Source organism: Loxodonta africana, chromosome 13, assembly GCF_030014295.1.
Source record: "Loxodonta africana isolate mLoxAfr1 chromosome 13, mLoxAfr1.hap2, whole genome shotgun sequence".
Taxonomy (NCBI): Eukaryota; Metazoa; Chordata; class Mammalia; order Proboscidea; family Elephantidae; genus Loxodonta; species Loxodonta africana.
Window position 1 is genome coordinate 77562970 of NC_087354.1, and position 18390 is coordinate 77581359.

General features: G+C 37.6%; 1 protein-coding gene across 2 annotated transcripts; it reads right to left on the minus strand.

The window, feature by feature from the left end:
• Positions 1 to 4473: 4473 nt before the first annotated feature.
• PLRG1 (pleiotropic regulator 1) lies at positions 4474 to 18390 on the minus strand. Of its 2 annotated transcripts, XM_010597184.3 has the most exons (15): positions 18259 to 18390; positions 16837 to 16943; positions 15679 to 15821; positions 14879 to 14932; positions 13981 to 14074; positions 13686 to 13773; positions 12080 to 12181; positions 11001 to 11093; positions 9496 to 9645; positions 9306 to 9407; positions 8680 to 8782; positions 7825 to 7933; positions 6953 to 7092; positions 6336 to 6529; positions 4474 to 6197 (listed from the first exon to the last, which is right to left on the minus strand). In XM_010597184.3, exons 1-15 carry the CDS (start codon positions 18265 to 18267, stop codon positions 6138 to 6140), a joined length of 1548 nt encoding a protein of 515 aa, XP_010595486.1. In that variant the 5' UTR covers positions 18268 to 18390; the 3' UTR covers positions 4474 to 6137. The 2 variants fall into 2 exon arrangements, with proteins under 2 accessions (XP_010595486.1, XP_064123691.1); XM_064267621.1 differs by lacking the exons at positions 16837 to 16943; positions 18259 to 18390 and adding an exon at positions 16472 to 16540.

Sequence of the window (18390 nt, forward strand, 5' to 3'; positions counted from 1 at the left end):
ATACCTTGCTCAGTGTGTGGCCCCCTACTGCAGCCAGACACCGGTGCCTACACCAATCACCCCTGCCCATCTAGGATTGTAGGTGAGAGCCTGTACCACACGCTTGGTGACTGACTACTTGAACACCTGAGCTGAATCCATGCAAGAAAAGTAAACAGACTCCTGGGCTCACATACCTAGCGACAGCTCTAACCACCTGGTGATAGAACATTACAGCTTTAAAGGCACTAATAATCAAACTAGCTCGCATGAGCAGCCTATTTGGGCATAACAGAACAAGAAGCTAGGACACAGTAAGCAATCATAAAATAAATAAATACAATAACTTATTGATGGCTTGGAGGCAACAGTTAATATGAAATCAAACAAAGAAGCAGACCATGATGGTTTCAGAAAGCTCCCAAAACAAAGAATCAAGAAATCTCCCAGAGTGGCATCTGGGGTCTTAAATGCTAGCAAGCAGACTAAGATGCATCAATTGGTCTCAACCCACATGGACCAAAGGAGAATGAAGAACACCAAAGACACAAGATAATTATGAGCCCAAGAGACAGAAAGGGCCACATAAACCAGAGACTCAGCCTGAGACCAGGAGAACTAGATGGTGCTCAGCTACAACTGATGACTGCCCTGACAGGGAACACAACAGAGATCTCCCGAGGGAGCAGGAGAGCAGTGGGACGCAGACCCCAAATTGTTGTAAAAAGACCAGACTTAAGGGCCTGACTGAGACTAGAAGGACCAAGGTCATGGCCCCCAGACCTTCTGTTGGCCCAGGACAGGAACCATTCCAAAGCCAACTCTTCAGACAGGGATTGGACTGGACAACAGGATGGAGAAGGATGCTGGTGAGGAGTGAGCTTCTTGGATTAGGTGGATGCTTGAGACTATGTTGGCATCTCCTTCCTGAAGGGGAGATGAGAGGGTAGAGGGGGTTAGAAGCTGGCGAAATGGACATGAAGAGAGAAAGTGGAGGGATGGAGTGGGCTGTCTCATTAGAGGGAGAGCAATTGGGAGTATGTAACAAGCTGTATATAAGTTTTTGTGTGAGAGACTGACTTATTTGTAAACTTTCACTTAAAGCACAATAAAAACTAAGAAAAAAAAATAAATCTCCCAGATGAAGAGAATTCCCTGGACTTACTGAAGGTAGAATACAAAAGATTAATATACAGAACTCTTCAAGAGACCAGGAAGGAGATCAGGCAAAATGTAGAACAAGCCAAGGAGCACACAGAAAAAGCAATAGAGGAACTTAAAATGATTAGAGAAAAGCATAATGACAAATTTTGCAGGCTGCAAGAATCCATAGAGAGAAGCAAACAGAAATCCAGAAGATTAACTACAAAATTTCAGAATTAGACAACTCAATAGAAAGTCACAGGAGTAGAATTGAGGCAGTGGAAGTCAGAATTAGTGAGACTGAAGATAAAGCACTTGACACTAACCTATCTGAGAAAAAATCAATTAAAAGAATTTTAAAAGATGAAGAAACCCTAAGAATTAAGTGGGACTCTCTCCAGAGGAATAACCTATGAGTGATTGGAGTACCAGAACAGGGTGGGATAACAGAAAATACAGAGAGAATTGTTGAAGATTTGTTGGCAGAAAACTTCCCTGATATCTTGAAAGATGACAAGATAACTATCCAAGATGCTCATTGAACCCCACATAAGGTAGATTCCAAAAGAAAGTCACAAAGACATATTATAAATCAAACTTGCCCAAACCAAAGATAGAGAGAATTTTAAGAGTGGCTAGGAAAAAAGTCATCTACAAAGGAGAGTCAATAAGACTAAGCTCAAACTACTCAGCAGAAACCATGTAGGCAAGAAGGCAATGGGATAGCATATATAAAGACTTGAAGGAAAAAAGTTGCCAGCCAAGAATTATATACCCAGCAAAACTCTCTCTCAAATATGATGGCAAAATTATGGCATTTCCAGATGAACAGAACCTTAGGCAATTTGCAAAAACCAAACCAAAATTCCAAGAAATACTGAAGGGAGTCTACCAGTTAGAAAATCAATAACATCAGACAACAACCCAAGACTAGAACATGGGACAGAGTAACCAGATATCAATCCAGATAGGGAAATCACAAAAATAAATCAAAACTAAAACACTTAAAATAGGGAAACAGAGACATTATTATGTATGGAAAAGATGACAAGATTAAAACAATAAAGAGGGACTAAAAAATGTAGTCGTAGATCTTACATATGGAGAAGAAGTCAAGGCGATATAAATACATAAAAGTTTGGTTTCAACTAAGAAAAATAGGGGTAAATATTAAGGTAACCACAAAGGGAACTAACAATCCTACACATCAAAATAAATAACAAGACAAACCATAAAGACTTAGGAAATACAAAATCAACAACAATGAAATAGATGAAAACACATAAAGAAAAAAAGCTTAGCATGGAAAATTCAGTGCAAAAAGAAAGTGTCAACAACACACACACACACACAAATACATCAAAATGACAGCACTAAACTCATGGCTATCAATAATTACACTGAATGTAAATGGACTAAATGCACCAATAAAGAGAGAATGGCAGAATGGATTAAAAAAAGTTATTTTATTCCTTTTTGTCATTTTATAAAAGGCCTTTTTTAAATTAGATCTTCTGCTTATTTCTATATATTACCTTTGTACCCAGGCACCTTACTGAATTGATCTGTTTGTGGTAGATTTTCATTTCCCTTAGATTTTCCAGGTACATAATCGGATCATTTGCCAATAATGGTCATTTTACTTCCTGCTTTCTAATTCGTATACCCCTAATTTCTTGATTCTAAATCTGTTAGAAAGTTCTTCCAGAAAAAGTTAAAGGCAGTGATGGTGGACATTCTTGTCTTTAATGGGAATGCTCTTAGTTGTTCCCAATTCAGTACTGATTGCAAGGTACAGTAATGGTACTTATCAAGTTAAGGAAGCAACTATTCCTAATGTCACTGTTTTTTTTTTAAAGCAAGAATGAATTTTAAATTAGGCTGAAATTCTTTAGCATCTACGAAGATGTTCATATTTTTCTCCTTATATAAACCAATATGGTGAATTTGATTAATTTGTTGCCTAATAATGGAATATTCTTGCATTCCTATAAACTCCACTCAGATATATGCTACCAGATTTATTATACTTCACTGATGATTTTTGCATTATAAGTGAGATGAACTATATTTATACTTAATTGGATTTGGACATCTTTGTTATACTCACATTTCAAAATGCATGAAAACTTTCCTTCTTTACTTAGGTCCTAGAACAATTTAAAGTGTATTAAAGTTATCTTAGAATTCTACTCCAAAGTTCTCTGGGTTTGATGATGTACATAGATGGCGGTGGCAGGGATAACTCCTTTGACAACTCTATTTCTTCTAGGGTAATTCATCTGTCCAGGTTTTGTGTGTCTTGCGGAATCAGTCATGAAATATTTTTAAAACTAACTTTATTCAGGTATTTGACATGTAACTGGACTGAGTTGTCTAATTTTTTATATTTTCTCCTTTTTTTGCAATTAGGGTATTCATGATTTTTCTATTTTTTCTTAATTGGATTATCTAAATAGTTTTATTTATTTTAACACATTTTCATTACTATTTTGTACTGGGATGGGTTGAAAGAATAAGAAGTGAGGACAGGAAGCGGATGTGAAGATCCTTTTTAGAACTTAAGGTATAAAAGGAATGGAGAGACGGGAGCATGCTTAGGGAACATCAGGTCTAGTACTTTAAGATGAGCAAGTACAACATATTTATATGTTGGTAAAACTCCGGTATAAACCAAAAGCCAAACCTGTGCTGTCGAGTTGATCCCAACTCATAGCGACCCCTCGCTATGAGTCAGAACCGACTCGACGCCAACGGGTTTGTTCTGGTATAAAAGACGTGAGTTAATCATGCAGTAGAGAAAGGGGTTAACTGTGGGAGCAAAGTCTGAGAAGACAAGAATGCAAGGCATCAATTGTACATGTGGAAGAATGATTCTTGACAGAGTAGTTCATCCTTCATAACAAGAGAAAGAGTGTGTTAACTACGGAAACGTGTATTTCCTTTTTGAGGAAGGCCCACTTGAGGTTTGTGGTCATAAATCAAAACAGAATCCAGTTGGGATGGCCATGTTTCTCTGATATCCTTTTACAGCGTCAGTGTAGATATGGCACAGTCAGAGTAAGACACTTCAGTTAACCCTGTCTGAAGTAGGGTAAGTTACTTTTCTCATCTCTTTGTGTTGGTAATTTCTTCTTGGCCCCTAGGAGTGGGCCACTATTCACCTCTGTTTTTCTTGTTAGGAAGCAGAATCTCTCAGGGATGCAAGTGTAGTGTTTTCTTTAACCTTTATTTAAGTTTACAAAATACATGCTTATAGAAAATTAAAACATCATAGAAATATATAAAGCAGGTTATGAACGCTCTTCCATAATGTCACTTCCTCACAAAACCACTGATAACGTGATGTTATTTCTCCAGGATTTTTAGAGCATTAACAAGTTATTTTACAAAACTGCTTCTACAACTTTTTTTTTTTTACATAACAGTAAAGTTTGGACAGCTTGCCACAATAGTCCAGGCATTCCCCATCCTCTTCATGGATACATAAACTGTATGAATTTACTATAAAACTATTAAATCAATTTCGGTTGATGGGACATCCGGGCTATTTGTAATTATCAAAACACAAAGGTGCCAGATTATTCCCAGTGGGCAGTTTCCTAGAAGTCTGTCTCCTACGGCTCAAGCATTTTCAGTAAACCCCGTAAAACTACTCTGAAGAGTTTTAACAATTACATTCCCACCTACAGCATGCAAGATGGGATATGTCTATTTGGAAATGCTTTTTCAAAATCATAAATGCTTTTTCAAAATCATGGTGCACCTTAATTCTGAAAATTTAAAAACTGTTCTTATAACTGTTTAACTATAGAAAATGAAGCGTGACAAAATCTTGAATGATGTGGCATCAGGACCCCAAGGGCAAAGTATTTATCTGGAGGGGTATTAGAAATTGAAGTAATGCTTTTCAATAAAATCTCCACAAGAAATCGTAGCCCTCGGTACATATTCAAATGCCTCCAATGTTATCTCCAGAGTCAGTTTCCCTAAGTTTCGACACCTACGTTAGCATCCTGTTTGTGGCATAAAGTCCAAATTCAAAGTTTGCATTTTTCCCACCACTACCCAGTTTTATTCTCCATTACTCAACTAGAGCAGACAATTCTTTGCTTCTAGAACACACCACACACTCTCCCATCTCTGGTTTTATTCCTCATCTCAGAATAATCTTTTTTCTGTGCCCTCCTTCACTGCCAGGCTCATCTCAAAGGCCACTTACCCTGGGAAGCCTTCCACAATCCTCCCTGTAAAAAATTAATGGTTTTTGCTCCTGCGCTCCACCGGTATTTCATGTGCACTTCTATTACAGCCTGTCTGTAATAAGCTGGAGCCCTAGGGGCACAGTGGTTAACAGCTTGGCTGCTAACCAAAAGGTCCACAGCTCAAATCCACCGGCTGCTCCTTGGAAACCCTACGGGGCAGTTCTACTCTGTCCTATAGGGCGCTAAAGAGTTGGAATCAACTCGACGGCAATGGGTTTGTTTTTTTTGTTGTTGTTATAATAAGATACTAAACTGGCTATCTTGGAGGACAGACCGCATCTATTTCCTGAACAGTATGCACTCAAATACTGTTTGTAGAACAAAGATTTCAAATCTTCAAATTCCAAATCACCACATGGGTATTAGTTTAAAAAAATTTTTTTAAACTTCTGCTCCCCTCAAAACATGTCCCATTATAACATAGTGAGCACTTCTCTTAATTAGAAACAAAAAAGTGTCTCCTGATAAAACTGAATTTTTTTTTTTTTTATCTTTAAAACAGTTATGTTCAATGGGCCTGCAAATGCTTGGTATCTGCATCTTACTTCCTAGGATCGAAAACTGCTTATTTTAGAAATAAAAACACTGGGGGAGGGGAGGGCAGGGAACAGTTTATTGTAAAACGTGATGAAGCAGCAAGTGAGTTTCTGCTTTCTATTCCTAGCCAGAGCACACAATCACTGGATATCCTCATCAAAGCCAAGGTAAGGGGGGAAAAAAAGGCAGGACCACCATGAAGACAATGCTGCGTTAAAATCTCTTTCTCTTGATAATTTCTGGCTTCCAGCTGACTGGATGAGTTTCTTCTGTCTAAAAACAGAAAAGTAAGTTAAAATAAATGATTAGCTGGTTTCACATTAACAGACTTCTAATAAAAACATTTTTTCTGGTAATTTTAATAACATGAAAATGAGAAAACACTTGCAAAACGTGAAACAGAGAACTTACCGCTGTATCATCCTCTCTGTACACTTTAATGGTTTTGTCAGCCTCAGCTGTTAGTAGTCGACTTTCAGACTGATCAAAAGCACAAGCAAATATTCCTGATTCACTGTCCAAAGACCCAGGCTGCACAGCCGCATGAACTCTCTGGAAATTGTAGCCTGTTCTCCAGTCCCAAAGATGCATAGTGCCATTGTCAGCTTAAAGGGAAAGATCTAGTTAAACCTGGTATCCCTTTAACAATTCAGTCTGACATTTATTAAACACCAACCATTAGCCAAGCACCATGACAATAACAGTTATAAAGGTATTCAAGACACAGGCACTCAAGCTTCTCTTCACATGGATTTGTTTACTTTCCTTTTTACTCAATTTAAAACTTATTGTATAGATCTCAGAAAGCACCACAAAATCTGACAACCACTTTTAGCTTAATCCAATTCAACTTTAGGCAATTCCCAGTGTAAACCCGATGTATATATGACCGTCCAAATACACACTAGTCAGGTAGGTTCTGCTATAATAGTTTGGTGTGATGGCTTAAAATTTTTACAAAATATTTGCTCTCTCCTTAAAAAAAAAAAAGACTAAGCAACATATTTAACATAAAAATCTTATGTTACCTCCAGATACCAGCACTCCATCAGAATTCACCGTCAATGTGTTAATAATAGCATTATGACCAGAAAGATTTTGAATAAAACTTCCATCAGGGAATTTCCACTGTTTTATGTTATCTGGAGAACCAGATGCAAACGTGTAACTGAAAAAAAGATTGAAAAGAATGACAAAAGTAAACCAAGTTAAAGAAAACGGTGAATTTAAAAGCCTATTGTGGTTGCGATTCTGCAGTGTGCACTTACTGACGCATGCCGCTTTAACATCACTACAGTCATGCCAAGGACAAAGTATCACGACATTTCTTCCAAGTTAAATTTGATTTTCAGATGATTTCAAATGCATTTTAAAATTCTAGATTAATGTTTTATTCTCCCCTCACTTCTGCACAGTTCTGTACTGAGTTGGAGCAGTAAATGTACAAAATGTTGAAACCACCTAACTTCTCATCATTGGCAAGGGGACAGGGAGGGGGACAAGGGAAAGGGGGAGAAAGAAAAGGACAGAGGCAGAGAGGAAGGGAGTAAAAGGGAGAGGGGGAACGAAAAAAAGGGGGGAAGAAAGAGGGAGGGACGATGAGACATGAACACGCACAGATGTGTACGGTGACCTGAAACACCTAATGACAGGCAGTGATATTATGTTCAACCTCTGTGGACACCACGACTGTGTTTTCATGGCTCCTCCTCATTTTTCCCCTACATATATTAACCTCCTCCTTAAGAATTATTCTATGTATATTTAGTGCTCAATAATACTTCCGTGTAATATAATCAGAAAACATTAAACCCAGCCGCTATTACGTCCATTTTGACATGTAGCTTTTAACTATGATTTATTTATATGATCTCATCTAACATTATGATTTGTTACTTACTGTCTTGGATGTAAAACCACAGCCCTGACTGATTTTTTGTGATTTGTTAGCGTGACTCTTGTTTTTCCAGCCACCAAGTCCCATAATCGTATTGTAGTGTCATGGCTTCCTGTGATGAAAATACACACAAAACCCAGACATACACCAGGAAAAAGAATGCGAAAGTTAAAATGTAATAAATTATGAAACATCCTTTCAGATACATGTACACTAAATGAAAGTCATGTTACTTCTTGGCTAATTTCTTTATAGCTCCAGAAATTGAGGTTCACTTAAATTTAATTCTTTAAAAAATTAATCAAAAGTTTGAAGTAATTCCAACAGAACAGCCGGAACATATGTAAATGACACATGAAACCAACACATCACTTTACCCCTGGCAGAGGGGAAAGAAAAAACTCCAGTGATTCTTTAAGTTAATAAAATACATCAAATGAATGAGTTTTCTATTACAAAGATCCACTGTTATTAATTTTAAGAAAAACAAGACCCAATGCAAGCTCTAAACGTTACTGACGTTACTGATCACTTCATTCATATTACTTCTAACTTCAATTTCCTATACTAGTAGTTTTACACAATAAAAACAATACTTAATTGTATTTAATGGCACCATTTTCCAGTCAGACATTACAAGACACTGTGTGTAACACTCCATGACATACAAAAAGAAATAAAAACAATTGAATAAAGTGACTGCAATAAATTTCAAATGCCTGTCATTAAAATATGCAATAATGGCACAGAAACAAATATAATACAAAGCAAGAATCGCCATGGATATTCAAAGTGCACGTATAATTACGCCCCCTCCTGCTGTGAACGTGTCACCGACTTGGAAAGTATCTATCGTACCAGTAATAATCTGTGGTTCTGCAGCCTGACACCTCACTGTGGCAACCGCGTTGGTATGTCCAGATAGGGTGTGCACACTGGCTTTAGTTCTCACATCCCAAATCTGTAAAAGCACAACAGACACACTGTCAAAGACAACAGGCTTCGTACTTCAGGCAGATAACTGGACTGATCCCAGGCTGGGAATTTACTAGACAACTGGGCCTGAAAAGAATGGAGAAAGTGCTTCAATGAGGGATAATGGTCTGTACGCTGAGTGGCGAATGTAAAGAAAAAGAAAAACCCTGAAGGATGAGAGGACTGTGTGTGTATGAACGGGAACACTGTGACTACCGAATGAAAGAGCTAATAAGGGAAAATAATTGCGGGGATGGACTGGAAGGTGAGAATGCTACATTTCAGGGATGGGGCACCCACAACGATACACACAGTGAGGGCATGGCCACGGACTGGACTGAGAACTGAGGTGGAAAAACATGTAGGTCAAGTAACTGAGGACATAAGGCATTGACGACTTAAGAAAACCATCTTTAATTTTCTATCAAACAATATATGACTCCAATACCAACCCGCATCCTGTAAGATGTAATACATTTACAGGTAACACATGACTCCATCCTACTCACCCGTGCCGTTGAATCTCGACTACAGGTTACCAGCACATCTATTGTTGGGTGCAAATCCAAACCATACACAGCACTTAGATGGCCGTGATAGTGTCTTATAACCTGAACAGAAAGCAGGAAAGTTCAAATTTCTGTAATTAGAAAGATAAACACTGACTAAAAGTTTTTAAATCCTTAACTTCCAACTTACCTTATTATATTCAAGATCCCAGCATTTTACTTGTTTGTCTTCTCCACAAGAGAACAGGTATGGGCTCCTTGTGCTTACGATCACACCTCGCACTGTACTGATATGCCCCGTCAATGACAGTTTTAATTTGCCACTAGCCAAATCCCAGATCTGCAATCAAAGAAAAGTTAACTTTCCCTTGTGCTGGTTACTCCAAAGCAAATATTTAGCATCTTGATGTTCAAATTAAGTCTTCAAAAAGAAAATGAGAAAGATACAAACATAAAAAATTTGTAAAACCCTCCCAAAATAAAAGGAAAAAAAAAAAAAGGCATGCTTAAATTGGAAAAATATCTGCAATAAATGATAAAACAATAATATTCTTAATATATAAAGGATACAATAATTTCTATCAAAATATATAATTGATAGAAAAGCATGAAGATGCAAAGCATTAAATTAGCCAAAGGTAGCAACAAATTTAAAAACCCTCAAAATAGAAAATAAAGACATGAAAAAACTTCAATCTCACTAGAAATTTTATATAAACAATTTTTAAAAAGATCAGATACCCATTTTTGCTTATCACATTAATAGATATTTTACAAGAGACACAGTGCAAGTATCAATGCACTCGTTTCGAAAAGTAATTTGTACTTTTTAGGTGCCAACCTCAAAAATGTTTGACCCATTAATTCCATTTTGGGGAATCTAACATAACAAAATAATTTAAAATACAGAAAAAGCTTTACCCACAAAGATTAACTACAGTAATAGTGAATATGAGGAAATGGTTTGCAGACTCTATAAACACCAGAGGAGTATGCTACCATTTAAAAAGAAGGTAAACTTTTAACAGGAATATGCCTTTGACATAATGTTGAGTAAAAAAACAAGATACAAAATTACATACCAAGCATGACTTTTTAAAACTACACATTATACACACAGAAAACAAAGCTCAGAAAGAAACGCACTGATACACAAGCACAGAAATAAATACTAAAAAGAAATTCATTCAAATATCTAACAGTGGTTATGGATTATGGATGGGTTTATGTTCTTATATAGTCCTCTGCAATTTCCATAAGGAGGCCTGGTGGTTCAGCGGTTAAGCACTCAGCTGTTAAGTTAAATGTAAGCGCTTGGAACCTACCAGCTGCTCCGTGGGAGAAAGATGTGGCAGTCTGCTTCTGTAAAGACGTGCCTAGGAAATCCTAAGGGACAGTTCTACTCTGTCCTAGAGGGTCACTTTGAGTCAGAATCAACTCAATGGCAATGGGTTTTGATATAAAAAGATAACTGGACCAATTTGAGATTAGGCATTGGCTTAAATTTGCTGAGCGCTGATTTTTAAACAATACTTATTTGGAAAATTAACTGGCATACAACAAAATTTACTTCTACTCAGGTCTAAAAGCTCAGAAAAACTGCAACAGCAATTCTGACAACAGGAAATAACTTACAACAGGTTAAACTTACATGCAAGCAGAGCTATGTTTATTTTTTACTTCCTGTCTTACTACCTTTATAGTTCTGTCAGCAGATCCAGTAACAAACCACTGATTCCCAGGTTCCACAGCAATGCATCGAACCCAGCCAAGATGCCCACTGATGACCTGTGGGGGAAAAGGCATGTGCAGACCCACCGATACAGTTACAATTTATTCAGTTTTAACCACCAGGGTTTCAAATGCCCCTCCTACATCTTCCAATTACAAATTCATGAGATTATTTGACAATGAGGTTTTAGAGCAATAATTATGACATCACCTCCAATGAGTGAAAGGATACATAAACTGTAGAACATCTATACAACGAAATACTACTAAAAAATAAAAAGGAACGCATTATCAATACGTGCAACAACTTGGATGAATCTCAAAGGCATTAAGCTGAATGAAAGATGCCAGTCTCAAAAGGATGCATACTATAAAATTCCATTTGACATACAGTCAAAAAAAGAAAAACTGTAATAGTGGAAACAGGTAAATCGTTGCCAGGATGGCGGGAGAGTACGACTACGACTATAAAAGGCGTCTTTCATGAGGTGATGGGACTTCCATATTCTGTGATAATGCTTACCCACGTCTATATACTTATTAAAAATGATTACAATTATATGCCAAAAGAGATCTATTTTACTACACAATAGTTTGAAAGATGAAATTAAAAATATATATATTAAATCATATCCAGCTTTTCTTCCTGCTATATACATTCTTAGATCTAGTGTATTTCAAATCATCTTCATTTATTATACCTGAAAAGATAATTGGTAAATCCAAAGCAATTTCTTTATTTGGCCTTCCTGCCCTTGGCCTTCATAATAAATATCTCAAACATTTTCCTAAATTTGTCTCTTCTGCTCTCCACATTTACTAGCTTTCAATTAGTACTTTACAGGAAGTACAAGTAAGCTGAAGGAAGTGTCCTTCCCAAGGTGCCTTTTAAGACTGTACCTAAACCCTCTCCCACCCCCCTCCTATCGCTTAACCAGCTCTCATATTTACTCTTTTTCCTTATCGTTCTTCTATTCTTCAGGCTTTGTCAGCTGGAAACCAACCACTCTCTGCATGGTGGGATAACAGGCAGGTTCACTCACCCTGTAGAGTTTCCAAGGTGGGTGCCACTGGGGTTTTGGCATTGTAGGGGCTTTTTTGGCCATTAGTGCAGAGTTCTTGGCATTGCTAGACTCCATAACAACCTAGATACAGAATAGATTATGTTATCATTAAAGATACCATACCTAACATTTGATTTTATCAACTGAATAATGGAAACTAAAAGAGGGGTATATGAAAAGGGTCCCCCCACCCTGAAATTAGTGAAAGTTAATTTTCTTTCATAACTGGGAAATGGGTCTAAGACATCTCATCAGAACTGTATTTTCCTCAATGTTAATTTTAATTTTAAAATGCAATTAAAAAGCCCAGCAGAGGAAGGATATTTGAGTGTTGAAATGCACAAATCTCTGCGTATGGCTTCATATCCCAGCTTGGGTAAAAATTCCATCATCTCTTTTTGTAAAACAGGGCTAATAGTGCCTATCTCATAAAAAAAAAATATTACATTATTTAAATTCTATTTCAAAAGGCATACTAGCTGATATAACATCTACTTTACCCACTTAGAATAAAGGCCTGGTGATCTACTTTCAAAAAAATCAGCCATCGAAAACCCTAGGGAGTACGGTTCTACTGACACATCGAGGCCGCCTTGAGTCAGAACTAACTCAACAGCAACTGACCGTGATGGCCACACTCGGCGCCAGGCACTGCTATCAGTGCTGAGGGTACAAAGGGAAAATAAAACAAAGCTCCTGTCCTCAAGAAACTTACATCACACCCACCCAAGGCAGCAGAGGGCCTGGGCAGAGAGACCTGAGAATGCAGGTTAAAAGAGGAGGTGTGGTGTGAGGGCTACAAATGCATTCACTTCATAAAGACAAATCACCTGTATAATAAATGGGGGAAGTAAAGACTGCACTCACTTCAACTGATGGTAAAGTTCATAATAAACTACACTGTATATTCAGCATATTCTTTCTACAACTACTTTCACAAATAAGAGCAGCTGCCATTTAATTACACATAAACCCATGTATTTCTAAATGCTTATTTATAAGACATTAGTTGTTCTGCCCATGAATATTGCAATACTGATAGCACTCGTGGCGCAGTGGTTAAGAGCTACAGCTGCTAACCAAAAGGTCAGCAGTTGGAATCCACCAGCCGCTCCCTGGAAACCCTATGGGGCAGTTCTACTTGATAGCAATAGGTCTTTTTTTTTTAATACCTCTCAACTTTAATTATGTAAACAAACTTAAAATTATATAAAAAATACTATTATGTTTAATATATATCAACACCTAATGCAAGTTTCAGAATAACACTCTGAATATTTTTAATAACAGATAATAAATAGTAACATTGCATTTTCTTCACCAAATGCATACTTTCTATAATGTGTGAGAATTACAATATCCTAAATTAACAGAATTTTAAATTCTAAAAAATATGTCAATTCACTAACAAACCAAGTTTCAGGACTATGAAATATTAACAGCTAGCTCAGGCTGCTATCTACTTTAATAATTCCAAGGAACTGTTGATTTAATATTTTAAGGAAGATTTTCAGAATGAAGAGAAATAAGACGACACGTTCCAGAAGCTAGAGACCACCACGTTATTTGACACAAGAACACTTACTGAAGTCATCGCTGGAGCCTGTGACCGGTCAGAGGCCCCAGGATGTCGGTATTCACTTCCACCAGGGGCAGTGCGATTTGCATCAACCCTGAAGTGAGAAAGACACCACGTTCTAAGTAACTAATGCCTTCATTCATTGTTCTGCAGGACCATTCTTTGATTTTTTTAAAAACTGATAAAGGAAAATGTCATACAATACATAATTATAAAGAAATGCATAAAAATGAGAAAAAAAGTGGACAGTGAAATATGTTTTCAAAACCTTTACAATCAGAATTATAAAAATATTTCATACCTGGCCTGAGAAGAAGGTAATGCTACAGCTAAAGACTGTGCAGCTGATTCACTTGGCATTCTCTGAATCTTCGTATCTGCTGTCAAAGCGACCCCTTATTAAAATAAAAAGAAATTCCTTTTAGCGGCTATGTTTGTTTTCATTTACATTCATTTAAAACAAAACACAAGAGGAAAACATACATCAAAAAGGTTAACGGTGATTATCTCCAGGTGGTGTTAATACAAAACTTGATTAAGGTTTTAAGTTTTTTTCTTTTGCTTCCAACTTTTTTTTTACAATAAACAATTATTAGTTATAACAAAAATAATATAGATTAATAACACATACCTCAAATCAGATTTGATCAGTGTGATATTGAAGTACCCCAAGAGAGTAAAAATTACATTTTTATTATCTTGGGACATTACCTTCAGATGTAAAAATTAAGCTGTTTCCCAAATACTACCAGAAGTCCAGGAGTGAAAGTACATCACTAAAACAACATTCAATTCACCTGTACTTTCTATATGGCGAATCCTACCCTCCAAAATTAGTAGAACCTAGAGATACTAAGTGTCTTTGTCCTCTACCTTCACACACACACGGCACACTTTTGTAATATCTGCTTTTGTAACGATACTTCTATCGCTTTTATAAGCTTATTGATTTTCACATGGCTGTGCAGATAAGCATGACTAGGCCAGGCGCAGTCTCACTGGTGCAGTGCCTGAAAAAAGATGGGTGCTTAAGAATGTTTGCTGAATGAATGTATGTGATACTAAGTATCAGTTAACTATTATCTAAAAAGCTATGCCTGGATGCTACTGAACTTATTTTGTATTTTATAGGCAACAGGAATCATCCATGGACATATATGTCACAATAGGGCGTTTTTAATATCTAACAGCTGACTTACCAGGTCCTGGTGGGTATGGATGTGTACCTGTCACCAAATACTCAACTTCTTGTCCTAAAGGGGCAGAGGAGGGACAGAGAAAGCTGTCATCCTTAAAACGGTGAATTCTTCTTATGCACAAGTATCATCTATTTTAATGGATCAAATAATAATATTAAACAATCAACTAGACTTCTCAAAATTTCCCAACTAAACTCAGGTCTCAGAACTAAGAGAAGCTGATTGTGTTTGTTTGACCCCTGAAGACCATGTACAGAGCTATTTCCTTGCCTCTTTGCTGATGTGAGATCAATAAAGTATGTCCATTTACTATATAGCAATGGTAGGTAGAAAGATCGTCCTCATCAGGTTAATTCACTGTTTTTTTGTTTTTATTTTTTAATCAAGCAAATGGTTTCCCTGTGGAATCCTGGATTCTCTTATTCATTACAATTTGCAGTCATATTAGTACTTAATACCATCCTTCTGAGCTATAGCCAAGACAGATGGTCTCTTCATAGTTTAGGACTATTCTCCAGATTTTTCCTTTGGTCTCCACTGTGACCTTCTCCACAACTTCAAAATGTCTGCCATTACTATACTACCACCTTCACTTCCTATAAGAGAGAAACCACCAACTGATAATCTCAATCACTAGTCTCATGATGAAATCAAGACTTTCAGTATAATTCTAATATAGCCATTAAATACTGGATGGCTTCAATTAGTTCTTCTAGAAGGAGTGCTAACAAGACATCTTATTTTTCTAGTTTAAAAAAAAACATTTCGATTCCTGATATTTCTGGTAACACCATACTCACCTTGATTGGCAGGATATTGTTTGTTGCCATATGAATCTGCTGCATTTTGAAGGGCCTTCTCTTTAAAATTTTCTTTTGAAGTAGGCATATGCAACACAGGGCCATACTCATTACGAAGCTTGATTCCCATCTTTCGTTTGTGACTATTTAAAAAGTATAAATGTAGAACATATTTTTAAATAATTTAAATATATTCACCACTGCAAATGTTTATAGCTAGCCTGAGAACAAGTACTTAAATAACTTAAGTTTGCCTAGCCATGTAGAAAAAGTTTCTATTAAGATTTTAAATAAATACCATTTTAACTTTAACTTCAAAAATTTCTAAGTGCATTTCCATATCATGTTTACTTTTGCTCACATTCTACCACATAGCATCCATGAAGTCTAAGCAGTATTTTAGCTTGTTACCTAATACAAACTCTTTCATGTTGAGATACCCAGAGTCCAATTGATCTAAAAATATATGAAAAAAAATATAGAGACTGATAAATTCTTTCCAGTGTAAAAATACAGTAAAAGCTTCTATAACAATTTTTACTGGATTTATCTAAAGTTAGTTAGAACTAATCAAAGTACTTAATTAGTTCAACATTTTAAAGAGAAGCACACTTGTATTATTTTTAAGTATAGTCTACTTTATAAATCGAACATAAATGCTTGTCTGAGGAATTAAGATTCTAAACGAAGGGTAGGACAAAGAAGGAACACTGCACATAATGCAATCCCAGACTGGAGCTGGAGATGTAGAACCAAAAATATGCCATCACTCAAAAATCTTCATCATACTAACGAGAAAAGGTGGGAGGAGAGGTACTGGCCAGGTACAATTTCAGCTCAGCAAGGCTCTGAGAGCAGCGGGAAGCTGAAAGCACATACAAAGTGATTTGATTATAAAATAAAACACCTGAAAGGGGCTCTCCTAATTACTGGGTATTTGCAAAATGCAATTAATTAATGAGATTTTTACTGTGAACAGTAAGGCCAAAAAAAAAAAGTTATATCAGCTTAAATTATGCTAAAGCAACACTCATTACTGCGGAGCTACCTTATGACTGTTAGTATTACTAATTAATCTTTAAAGGATTAAATAGTCCCCTTCTTCCCCAAATGTTAGAAGCTTAAAAATTGTAGCAGCTGAAAAAAAACTATGCCTACCTCTCTTCATCCAAAGGCACAGGTTTTCCATTATCAGCTACAAACATGTCATGGGTCCTCTTCAATGACCTGAACACAAGTGTGTGCACAGAATGTTTCTGTACCTCCTGAAAAGAAAGAGTGCAAATGTAGCTACAAATTACTCACCACTGCTTTAACCACTCACCATTGCTCCCAGTAGCAAGCTGTAAGAGTCAAGTTTAGAAAAGAGGAGGAAGCTGCTCTTTGGCTAGAGTCCCAGGTACATTAACTGAGCAAAGCCTGAGATTAGTAATTTATTCAGTGCACACTATGTGTCTGGCAGGCACTGCGCTAAAACCTATCAACAGAATGATGAAAAGAGTCAAGCTCCCTTTGCTCAAGGACAAAGAGAGAAATAAAAATAAGCAAAACAGTCCCACATTTTTATTACTGCTATGAAAGTAACAAGCAAGGGGCTGAGACACAAAAAGGAGAACGGAAATTACGCAGGATGGTTAGGAAAGGTCTCTCTGAGGTGACATTTAAGCAGAGGCTGAGTTACCCTGCAGAGGGGAGGTAAGGACAATTTGGACAGATGGAAGCCCTCACGTACAAAGATGCTCAGTAACTGCAATAATGCCAGGACCTCCAGGGCAGTTGTGCGTGTGCGTTAGGCGAGAGGGTGGGTCTTGTTGCAAAATGAGGTTGCAAGAATAGGCAAAGTCCAGATCAGGTAAGGTCTTTTAAAACCATTACAATAATCCGTATTCTTGTCCTAGTGGTAACATAAGGCCAGCAAAGGGTTTTTACCAAGGAAGGCGTGACCAACTTACGTTTTAAAGAGATCAATTTAGGGGGCACAAACATGGAAGCTAGGAGACCAGCTGGGAGCTAATGCAGCAGTCCAGGCAAAAGATGATGTTGGCCTGAATGAAGGTGATTGCGATGCGTATGGAGAAAAGTGGAGAGAGTCGAACTATTTCTGAGACAAGGTAGACAAGACCTGCTAACAGAATAGGTATTCAATCTAGGAAAAGATGTGAAAACTCAAGAATGGCACGTTTTCCTGGGGGAAGAGCTGCGATAAGAGACCAACTGGAACCAAGATACAAAAGAACAGCAGTCTTTAAGGATCCAGAATTACTGGCACTCCCCTGCGAGCGGCGACTACCAGTGGTCGAACATCAACAGAAGCCTCACCTACGGGGACAGGGCGCAGCTCCTAAGGGCCAATTGAAGACTGAATAAATTATCTCAGGCTTCCCGCCTCAAACTCGTGCTCTCATCCCGCCTCTTCCCTCCCCGAAAACCTTAAGAAGAGACCACCCGGCCTCGGCAAAACAGCCTCCCCTCGCAGCCTCTCTCGCCCCAGATTCCCAACACACGCTATCACCCACGCCCGCCGCCAGAGAAAAGCAGTTCAGAGCCAAACGACTCCTCAGCGCCTAGGTGTCACTCTACCTCGACCATGATGCTGCCGTGAAATCCGCCTCTCCGGCAGGAACGGTACACTAATCACCAACGCAAAGGCCGCCGCCACAACTGTGCAGCCCCTTCCGCAATCGCGCGCCCTGGCGCCGGATATGACGTAAT

What these genes read in the sequence shown, in the direction of transcription:
- PLRG1 (XM_010597184.3), bottom strand. An exon ending in GTCGAGATTCAACGGCACGG is followed by an intron (nt 8,783 to 9,305) that starts GTGAGTAGGATG and finishes GTGCTTTTACAG; the next exon opens with ATTTGGGATGTGAGAACTAA. An exon ending in ACAGAGAGGATGATACAGCG is followed by an intron (nt 6,198 to 6,335) that starts GTAAGTTCTCTG and finishes TTCTGTTTTTAG; the next exon opens with ACAGAAGAAACTCATCCAGT.